Source organism: Sabethes cyaneus, chromosome 1, assembly GCF_943734655.1.
Source record: "Sabethes cyaneus chromosome 1, idSabCyanKW18_F2, whole genome shotgun sequence".
Taxonomy (NCBI): Eukaryota; Metazoa; Arthropoda; class Insecta; order Diptera; family Culicidae; genus Sabethes; species Sabethes cyaneus.
This window is the reverse complement of record NC_071353.1, coordinates 71,353,545-71,365,446: the sequence shown is the minus strand read 5'-3', so window position 1 is coordinate 71,365,446 and position 11,902 is coordinate 71,353,545. Positions and strand designations below refer to the sequence as shown.

The following is an 11,902-nucleotide window of genomic DNA, read 5'->3' as shown; positions in this document are numbered from 1 at the left end:
AAGATAGTTTCTTTTACCCATGGTTCCCCGCGTTGAAGGGATTTTACCAATTCAATCCTATTTTATCAGCAGCACATCTTTTCACTACACTTCTAATGAAACGGCAAGCATGCGTATTCATTCATCATATTATAACCGAACACTACAGCTGTAGCACATTTTTCCAACACAGATATCAAATTCGCCTAGGTTTAATCGTCTCGCAGTCAAGAATTTGCGATCTGTTGGGACAACAAACTTGTGCCATTTTTTCTGGCACACTTCCCTAACACAGACATCAAATTGGACTAGGTTTAATCGCGTTCGTAAGAAATCTGTTGGCACGAGGGGGCTTTGTTACTCTCTCTGGCGTACTTCCCAAGCAAGGACATCAAAATGGTCTAGGTTTAACCGCGGTGTTAAGAAATCTTGTTGAAATGAGGAAACTTTGTCACTTGTTTTGGCTTACTTCCCAAGCACAGATATCAAATTGGTATAGGTTTAGATCATCGCAAAGAATCTTCCAACCAATCACGAAGCGAGAATTCTGGTAAAACATAGGTTCATTATTTTCAATTTTTCAATAGTTCAACATCAAGAATCCATACTTTTCTTCATTTGGGTCAATTCTTAGAAGATTTACCAATCGATTGGTGTAAGAATATTGAAAATCGATAGGAAAACCGCTGCGCTATTAGCGTTCAAAACCTTTCATTTTTCGTGACGCTCGCATTTTTCGATTTTTTGGAATGACCCTATCTCAAAACTTGCCGTAAGACGTAGTCCTACGTCAAAATCCATTACAACACAGTAGATTACATGTTTCCCTAACAGACGTTTAATAATTGAGAAAATATGAGTCGAATATTTAATATTTCATTATTTGCATTTTTTGCCTTCCCACGTCAGTGCTTCCCTAGCACGGATGACAGAAATATATACGAGATGAGCTATGGGTTAAACTTCCTTTCCTTACCTTCTTCGGTCACCGGCTTTCGTTGGCGAAACATCAGCCAGCAGCAGCTAGCTTGCTACGCACCGGACAGCAAGTTTTCGAGACACATCGGCGGCAAATTGGCAATTTCAAAGGCTGTATTTGAAACTTTGTTTGCCTTTGCCTCGGTGTGCGTGATCTGTCTGTCGCCGGCTATCGTTGGCGAAACATCAGCCAGCAGCAGCTAGCTTGCGACGCATCGGACAGCTAGTTTTTGAGACACATCGGTGGCAAATTGGCAATTTTAAAGGTTGTATTTGAAACTTTGTTTGCCTTTGCCTCGGTGTGCGTCATCAGTCGGTCGCCGACTTTCGTTGGCGAAACATCAGCCAGCAGCAGCTAGCTAGCGACGCATCGGACAGCCAGTTTTCGAGTCACATCCGTGGCAATTTTAAAGGTTGTATTTGAAACATTGTTTGCTTTGCCTCGGTGTGCGTGATCAGTCGGTCGCCGGCTTTCGTTGGAGACACATCGGCAGGCAGCTAGCTTGCGACTCATAACATCATAAACATAAAAGTCTATCTTGATTACAGATCCTACCAGTAACGTTTGTCCCATAAACAGTATTCCCACTATTGATCCACACACCAATAACCTATCTGATGGACGAAAATAGACAATGGACAGCACGAGTCAGAAATTTGAGAATTCGAGAATAACAAACGGACCTTTTCAGATCCACTATTTAAATTAGCTGAAGAGTTGAAATTATGAATTTCTCACATGTAAGAACACAATCCTTTACCTTTCGTTACTCGCGTCAACTCCGATTTATAGGCATGCTAAAACGTAACAGAATTCTCTCGAATACTAATGCCACTTGGTGAAAAACTTATGGAACTTTTTCCACCATTTGTCTGCGGATCAACCTTACGGAAACCGTAATTTTATTTATTGCTAGATTCCCGAGAAAAACCGAGATAAAGTCAACGGTTCACAGATGTTGTACAAAATACAACAGCGCAAGTAAACCTTCCGTTACTGCGCAACTGGGGAATCTATTTGAAATTCGTACAAAAATCACCGGCTTTGGCATTGGGAGACGAATTGCTCTACATTCGTAGTCCTACTTCAAGCCTGCGCCCGTGCCACTAGACATGGACCCTTATACTTTTTATAGTTCACAGCAGTCTTCAATTGATTTGACCGGCACAAACATTTTAAGATCATCAGCGTACAGTAATCTGGATCCTCGTGGAAGTACAGCACAAACGTCGTTAAAGAATAAGGAAAACAATAGCGGTATGTGTGACGTAAGTGACTTACATTTAGTTAGTGTGTAATTCCACCACCTTTATATCGTACCTTACATAAACCTTGGTTTGACACTGAGCAGACACACACCTAAGAGAGAACGAAATAAATCATTCTTTACTCAAGTTTCTTGGCTTACACTTGTTTCCATATCACATGGTGTCAGAATAGGAAATAATAAGTGCGGAAATGTCTGACTATTGATTTATTCATTATATTATAACGTATCGTTCGGATTAAGTGAGGCGCAAGAAGCGGATATTAAAGTGTTAAAAGATCGATTCGAAAGCTATTTTGTCCCTAAATCGTGCCTTACATACGAACGATACGTGTTTGGGAGAATCAAACAGAGCGAGGAAGAACAATGCGATGTATTTTTCACTCGAGTTCGTCAGCAAGCAAAAAAATGCGCGTATAGTGTTCTGCACGATTCCTTGGTAAAAGACAGAGTCATTGCGGGCACCATACACACAAAGCTAGTTCCGCAATTGCTAAACGACGATAACGATTTACAAAAAACGATCGATATAGTGAGAAACTATGAGCAGTCAGTGAAGCAGTCAAAAGTGATGTTGGAAAAACCGGTGGTAGAAATTGATTCCGTACGGCAGGGAAAAAATGAAAATTCGCGAATTGACGAAAGAGATACAACGTTCCCATGTAACCGCTGTGGATACGAACACCGTAAGAGAATGTGCCCAGCTTTTAATAAAACATGCATTAAGTGTGGGAGAAAAGGTCATTTTGCCGAGAAGTGTTTCAGTGTTAGAGCGTCAAATTCTGCACCGAAGAGTAGCCGGTTTGTGAAAACAATAGAATTAGAAGAAGACGAAGAAGAAATGGCGGTCGAAGAGCTGTATATTGCTGCCATTAGTGACGAAGATGAATCCAGTGAAGAAGTGTGGTACGAAACTGTGTTGATTAATGACGAAAAAGTGAAACTGAAGCTAGACAGTGGAGCGGCTTGCAACGTACTGCCGTGGAATATATATCGCAAGCTTGGGGGAGTACTGAAGCAATCGAAGACAAAGAAGTTAGTGTCGTACAGTAACCACAAGTTGAACGTAAAAGGCGAAGCAGAACTACCGGTTACTGTGAGAGGCCGAAAAGAAAGTGCAACCTTCAAAATAGTTGATGGGGAAGTGATGCCAATTTTGGGCAGAAAGACAAGCGTCAGATTTAAATTGATAGCACGCGTGGATGATGTGAACATGGAAGATTCATTATTCAGCGGCCTCGGTTGTGTAAAAGGATTTATTTACGATATTGATCTGGTAGAAAACCCTACCTTTCGAAATGAACCGCCCAGAAGGATACCTCACTCACTCCGCGCAGCAGTTAAGCAAGAATTGGATTCAATGCTAAAAATGGGGGTCATTGAACCGATCATAGAACCAACACCAGTCCTCAATGCAATGGTGATAGTGAGGCAAAAAGGTAAGCTTCGAATTTGTATAGATCCATCACAAGTTAACAAGAACCTACTCCGCCGTGCACATCCGCTTTCGACTTTAGAGGAGATCTCAGCCCGTATTTGCGGTTCAATGCATTTTACTATCCTGGATATGAAAAAAGGGTTTTGGCAAATTCCAGTATCGGAACGCACGATGAAATATCTAGCTTTTGGTACACCGTGGGGTAGATTTACCTGTAAAAGGCTGCCATTTGGATTGGCTTCTGCCCCAGAAGCTTTTCAAAAGCTCATGCACACCTTGTTGGAAGGGCTGGACGGGGTGGAAAGTTCGATGGACGACATTCTGATTCACGCTCCATCAGAGGAATTGTTAAACCAGATTACAAAAAAAGTTTTAGGAAGATTGACCGAAGCGGGTCTTAAGTTAAACAAAGACAAATGCTTTTTTAATAAACCTACAGTGAAATTTCTTGGCCATCTGGTTACGCAAAAAGGGCTTAAAGCAGACCCGGAAAAGATAGAGGTAATTCAAAGGCTCAAACGTCCTACGAATAAACTTCAGTTGCAACGTATCTTAGGAACAGTTACGTATCTGGGGAAATTTATAGAAAACCTATCAGCAATTACAGAACCGTTAAGACAATTGTTAGTAAAGGATACAGAATGGGTATGGGATTATCCTCAAGAGCAAGCCCTAGCAAAAATTAAACAACTCATGTTAAATCCTCCGGTTCTGGCCTACTATGATGTGAATGCAAAAGTTACGCTGTCCGTAGACGCCAGTTCGAAAGCCTTCGGAGCAGCTCTCCTTCAGAATGGAAGACCCGTTGCTTATGCGTCAAAGTCATTGACAAAAGCGCAAGAAATTTATCCTCAGATAGAGAAGGAGGCAGCAGCCATCCGATTTGCGTGTAATAGATTTCACGACTATATATATGGCAAAGAGCTGGAAATCGAAACAGATCATAAACCTCTAGAAACTATCTTCAAGAAGTCCTTAGATAGAGCTCCACCTCGCTTGAAGCGGATCCTTCTCGATGTTACGCAGTATGGCCCTACTATTAAATACAAAAAAGGGAAGGACATTCCTCTGCCAGACCTTCTCAGCAGAGATGTTGACAATTTGGTTTCGAAGGAAAAGTCAGATGAACTAGAAGTACATATTGTTTTACAAATGTCAAAGTCAGCAAGACAAGAAATCATAACCGAAAGTCTAAAGGATCCAGAAATTGTTAAATTAGTGGAAACTGTCATGAGTGGCTGGCCTAATGAAAAACGATTGCTGCCGGATATTCTTCGCAAGTATTGGTCCTTTCGTGATGAAATAGCCGTATATGAAGGACTTGTTTTTCGGTCACACCAAATTATAATACCGACCAGTCTACGAGGCAAAATGCTCAAAGTAATACATATGGGACACACTGGAATACAAGGATGCACACGTCGTGCGAAACAGTCGCTGTTTTGGGTTGGAATGACTGCAGAGATAGCAAAAATGGTTGAAAATTGCACCGTTTGTGAAAAGTTTCAAAGGTCAAATGTAAAACATGAGTTGATAAATAACCAAATTCCTACCGTACCGTTCGAAATTGTTTCGTCGGATCTGTTTCATTATAGAGGAAGCGAATATCTATTAATAGCAGACAACTACTCGGGTTTCTTTGATTTCGTCCAGTTGAGCGAACCCACATCCAAGGTCGTCATTAAACAATTAAAGAGCTGGTTTGCGACACGGAATTCCACGTATCTTGTTTACTGACAATGGACCCCAATATTCCGCCCATGACTTTTCAAACTTTAGCAAAGAGTGGTCTTTCGACCACCTCACATCCAGCCCTCATTTTCCCAGGTGTAATGGCCTCGCAGAAAGGTTTGTGCAAACTGCCAAAAATTTGCTTAAGCGCTGCTCGGAGGATGGAACTGACATTCAGTTAGCTCTTCTGATGTTAAGAAACACACCAAGAGATAATGAATTACAATCAGCAAACCAAAGATTAATGAATCGAATTCTCCGTTCCACAGTTCCAACATCCGAAGCCACTCTAAAACCGCAGGTGATAAACAACGTTACGGAAACGTTGGGTGAACGACGACTACAGCAAAAGATGTACGCAGACAGAGGAACAATTAGACCGCCAGAATACCATGAAGACCAAATGGTCCTAGTACAGGATACTAAATCGCGCACTTGGAAGGAAGGGAAGATAGATGAAAGGCTGGAGCAACCAAGATCATACATTGTACATCTATCAGATGGAGGTGTGGTTCGCAGGAATGCCAGGGATATCAGACCCAGGAAAACATCAGTCAAAACCATCGGTCATCAGCATCGCGAGGAATCACCGTGTCGACTGCAGCCTACAGTGTACCCAGATGACATCGAAGCAACACTAGACTCCCAACCTCCAGAAGAAGATCAATCGTTGAGTGATACCAGTAACCCACCCTTGGCAAGTCCTTTACGCACCAGGAGTGGACGAGTAATCCGTATGAATCAGGATAGCTGCTATGAATACTATTGACGATCTTAAAAGGGGAGATGTGACGTAAGTGACTTACATTTAGTTAGTGTGTAATTCCACCACCTTCCCAAGTAACCAAGAGTTCGAATAATGGTGTCTAACAAGGGTTAAACAGCTTTATGTATATCAATCTATAACTTGCTAAGCAGCGTCACTTTTAAGTAATTAACCGAACTTTCAAGCTGTCTTGGGTTCACTGCATAGAACGCTAAGCAGCTTCGAAATAAACTGTCAAAAACTAAGAAAAAACAAATTTAGCAGCACTTCTATGTTCTATTTTTATACTTCTACCTAACTTCTATATTCGTTGCATTTGCCTGCTGTTGGGTTTGAACCCGGGTGTTCCGCGTTGTAAACCTATACCGATCCACTGCGTCATCTTTGTCGCATACAAGCGATGTGAATTTTGCCAATGAGTTGTTAAGTAAAAGTTCGTTTTAGAACTTGCAGCAGCTTTATGCAGCGCGAGTTAATTATAGAACATAAAGTTTGGAACCATGCAATTAACTATAGTAGTGAGATACCGACAGCATATGCTACACAACACAAACACAATAATGAAGAGTATTACATTCTAATTTATATTTGTAATTAGAAATGTGCGAGGATTAAATTTATTCAAGTGAAATAAAAATAATTAATCTCCAATAGTTGCAGGTTCTGCTGGTTTGATCACCAGAAATATAAACAAAAAAGCAGCACGCAGAACTTGTTAGCAACTAAAGTTACTTCAGAACTTCATGTAGCATCCTAGTAGCTTTAAAGTATCTATGAAGTACTCGCAGCATTTCTTAAAGCATTTAGTTCCACGTATACTTGATATACACTACTAATCAGCAAGAAAGTTCTACGGAACTGAATCTGAACTAATTATGAACTTTCGAGTTCGCGTGTCAAGTATTATTCGAACTTTTGGTTGCTTGGGTTTATATCGTACCACAGATAACAGACATCCAAGCTAGGCTTGGACCGTGTGTAAAAACTTGCAACGGTTTTTCGCAAGTGGCAATAAGCAGTATGGTGGCACTGCGATCACCTAAAATGTTCATTCGAAGACATGAGCGCAAAAGCAATTTGAAGCCTGCTCACACTAACACAAAATCCTATATAGCTGGGGGCCCTAGTGTATATTAAAAGAAATCGACACCCGCTCGCTCATACAGGAAACCCCATAAGGTACACATTCGCGACTACGATGCTACACCCTACACGATCTCTTGTATATTGCGGCGGTTATGAAAAATCCGCATGCAGCGGCGGTGATAACGCGCTCAGGAGATAATCGCGAGATAAACGCAATATTAAAATTTAGGTTTTATGGTTTGCAGTTCTACAAAATAACAGTTTTGTAGCATGGTTTTGATGAAAAACAATTGATTTAGTAGATTTTCATGTAATAAATTGCAGAAATTTGATCTGCGGTGATCTTTTGATGGTTTGGTTCAACGGTCAAGATAACCGCGATGTGAGGATTTTTCTTGCAATCTGCAATACATATTCGAGACTACGAAGTTGCTGATATTTGTTTGGTTTTTGTAAGAAAAAAAGAGAAGGAAGTATTTTTGCTATTGTTTTCCCACAAGTTTTGACAATTCGGCATGGGTTTTCGTGTAAGTGCGAACAGGCTTGAAAATTTCATTCACTTTTGTAGTCACGAATTCGCGTTGAAAGCAGTAAAAGAGATTTCGTGGCTGCTCGCACTTACAGGAAACCTCGTAACGAACTGTCAACGTGTGAGTAACGAAAAAATCAAAAATATACTTCCCTCTTTTTTTCTCACGCCTGAACAATATCAGCAAAACCGCGAATCATCGATGTTTAGCTTTTTAGCGAGAAAAAAAACAGAAGGAAATATTTTACTTTTGACATCACGCACGCATTGCCAATCCACAATGAGATTTCGTGTGAGTGCGAAAAGAATTGAACATCCTTTTTTAGTTTCGCGGAAGAGCCTGCTCGCACTTGCACGAAATCTTAAACGGGAAGATAAACAAAAGGAAAAAATATTTCCTTCCTTTTTTGTCATGAACAAACCTCAAAATATCAGCAACACTTTGCAGAGCTGCCAGATATTTTTTAAAAGAATTATACTTTATCGAATTTTAACGCCGAATCACGGAAACAATGATTTTGTGCATTCTGTTTCATCTATTTGGAATTATATTGATGTCTAATATAAACATATCTTTTAACCATGCCGTATTTATAATATATGTGTACAATATGTGGTAAGCTGAAAAAAGCGGGATATCTGGCAGCTCTGCCCAACACCAGCTGCAGGTATCGCAAGCGGGCGCTTCAATCACTTAAGAGAATGCAAGTGGCAATAAGCAGTTAGATGTCGCTAGAGTCATTTTACACACGGTTTACGAAGCTTTTTGTTCTAGCTTGGATGTCTGTTATCTGTGTTTCAACCATGTTTATGGTTGTTTTACGCACAAACAAAAATTTCATTTTGTTTCAAACTAAAATGTATGATTGAAATGAAAATATTTATTGCTATATCAATGTTAACTTCAAATTTAAAAATACTTTACATTTAATTCAAAACTGTTATTTTATTGATTCAAACAGAATCTCGTTTTGAAACAACAATATTTTCAGGTTGTTATAAAAATATTTTATTGAGGCTTAAAGCAACAATCATTTTGTTTGAAACAAACTGAAGCTTTTTCGCTCCGTGTGCTTTTTAGCGTAAATAAAACAAACTAAGAAACTTTTCGGTAGCTACATTAACAGGCTATATCAATAAGAAAAAAACTAGCAAGACCGGCATTGAAAATTATGGTCACCTGCCTGCACCTTCACATGTGAGTTTCACAATTCCTTCCCGATAGATCCCCCCTGGTTGACCCAAAATTGACTCGATTTCTTATTGGCTGAAAGCGACGAGCAACCGACCGCTTACGAAAAAGTCGGATACCTGGCAGAAATCGAACAGAATCAATATGGCGCCGGCTAAATTTGACATTCAGAACCGGTTCATCTTCTTCGTTTTTCGCTCTATTCTATTTATGTCATAACAAGTGACAAGAGATGACACGCGCTGCTCGTTGCTGTTTCCGATTCTAGGTAAGAAAATTACAAATTTATATTTGCAAACCTTCAGTTTTCGTCCGTGTACCCAGGTAACCAATAAGCATTAAAATAAGCAGTAAATCAGTCGTTTATTAGCATCCTTGGCGTTTTATACTGCAGGTTGTTGTTTATCAGGTTTATGACTGCATAACTGTTGTAAATTGGCATCCACAATTCTATTTAAATTCTTCTTGTTGGTAACTAGCTGCAAATAAGCATTGTCAGCACTATAAGAGGCCTAGCAGTAAAGTAGCCGCATATTTTGCCAAAATAGCATTTAAGGCAACTTAAATGCTTATTGGCTTGCTTTTAAATTGCATTGGAAATGCTTATTGGTTACCTGGGTAGCCACACAAAACAAATCAAACAATCTGCATCTATAACTAATCATAAAAATGTTTGTTTTGTTTAGTGTGATATATAAATGACCTTTCATCAGAAAATTGTTTCCAGTACCGGTGTTCTTTTGTGCGCCATTTATGTGCTTTATGTGTGTGTGCTATAAGCATAAACTTTGTAAATAACAAAATCAGAGAGGTTGTGTACAAGACACGACCGCATATATAGGTGACGCAGGACTACGTAAGTCTCTTTGTAGTGATAGTAGCATGTATTCATGCTTGTAATCATTCGATTCTTCATGTATACATGCTATATGCAACATATATACATGCTACATGCGTTGTATGTAACATTTATCAAAGTAGTAACATTGCATACGTTCAATTCTCAAAAGATTGTGCATTTGAAAACAATTTAACAAAATCTAGAACACAAACTATTGCTTTCCTGCTACCTTACTGAAATTAAAGATTGTTTTTATTATCCATGGTTTCCCACGTTGAAGGGATTTTACCAATTCAATCCTATTTTATCAACAGCACATTTTTTCACTACACTTCTATAGTGAAACGGCAAGCATGCATATTCATACAGAGTCGTAGTATAACCGAACACTACAGCTGTAGCACATTTTTCTAACACAGATATCAAATTCGCCGAGGTTTAATCGTCTCGCAGTAAAGAATTTGCGATCTGTTGGGACAACGAACTTGTGTCATTTTTTCTGGCACATTTTCCTAACACAGACATCAAATTGGACTAGGTTTAATCGCGTTCGTAAGAAATCTGTTGGTACGAGGGGGCTTTATCACTCTTTCTGGCGTACTTCCCAAGCAAGGACATCAAAATGGTCTAGGTTTAACCGCGGTGTTAAGAAATCTTGTTGAAATGAGGGAACTTGGTCACTTGTTTTGGCTTGCTTCCCAAGCACAGATATCAAATTGGTATAGGTTTAGATCATCGTAAAGAATCTTCCAACCAATCACGAAGCGAGAATTCTGGTAAAACATAGGTTCATTATTTCCAGTGTTGGGCACCGCTAATTCGCTAATTCGCTAACCGACCAATCGAGAAACGCTAGTTATACTTTATAATTTATACTCAAACTAGCCGAATTGCTGCTGGGCCATAATTCTAAATGAAGTGCCGCTGTTTATTTTAAAAATTAATAAACTGTAATCATTTTATCCATTATAATAGGTTTTGATCTTAGGTAAATTAAGAAAAGCCATGTAATAAATGTAAATTACAAATAATTTGTATAGTGATAGATTACAATGCAAGTCATTGCGATATGTTCAAAAATAAACAGTAACTGTTAATTTGCAGTTTGCGATTAGTGATTAGCGAAATTTCCACGATTATCGAACAAATTGTATCGGTTAGCGAATTAGCGAATTAGCGGTGCCCAACACTGATTATTTCTAATTTTTCAATAGTTCAACATCAAGAATTCATATTTTTCTTCATTTGGGTCAATTCTTAGAAGATTTTCTGATCGATTGATGCAAGAATATTGAAAATCGATCGGAAACCCGCTGAACTATCAGCGCTCAAAACCTTTCATTTTTCGTGACGCACGCATTTTTAGATTTTTTGGAATGACACCCTATCTCAAAACTTGCCGTAAGACGTAGTCCTACGTCAAAAGCTACAAAAATAAATATAAATTTGGTTTAACGTAATTTGTATATGATAACATTCTATCTTTAATAATGAAAAATAATGCAAAAAAGGAAAATCAGCCGAACCCGTTCCTGCACCGGTTCTGTTCGATATGGCTGGCAGAAATCGAACAGAACTCGGGCAGAAAAATCAAAACAAAACCGTTAGGCGAAATTTCTGCCCGAAGCGGTTGTTGCATTTCTGCTAGTTTTCACGGGTGACGGCGGCCAGAAATCCGGCAGAAAAAGTTTTTTGCTGCCAGATTTTTGTTCGAATTCTGCCGGGCGCGCCCAAGCGGGGTACGGTACACTTAGGGTACCGCCAGAGTGCAAGCGACATGCGACGCGACGCGACATTTCTTGCTGTAGTTATACGCGCAGCCCTTTTTCGCCCGAAGCAGGACTGTGCACCCAAGCAGCACCATTTGTTGTATGAAGGGTTACGCAACTATAATCGAAACATTCAAGTATGGTAAAAGTTCGCATCAGTTACCTTTATCGAACTGTTATGTGATTGAAAAAGCGCAAGAGGTGGAGCCTATATGCAACCAATTGTTACACATATGTTTTATGAAACATCAATGCGCATTATCTATCCATTCGCGACTACGATATTAAAAGAGATTTTAAGCCTGTTCGCACTCCCACGAAATCC

General features: G+C 39.5%; 1 protein-coding gene across 1 annotated transcript; it reads left to right on the top strand.

Moving 5' to 3' along the window:
• The first annotated feature begins 3,066 nt into the window (after nucleotides 1-3,066).
• Nucleotides 3,067-6,163, top strand: LOC128745808 (uncharacterized). Its single transcript, XM_053842881.1, has 2 exons — nucleotides 3,067-3,664; nucleotides 5,664-6,163. The coding sequence occupies exons 1-2, from the start codon at nucleotides 3,067-3,069 to the stop codon at nucleotides 6,161-6,163; spliced, it is 1,098 nt and encodes a 365-aa protein (XP_053698856.1).
• Nucleotides 6,164-11,902: the final 5,739 nt, after the last annotated feature.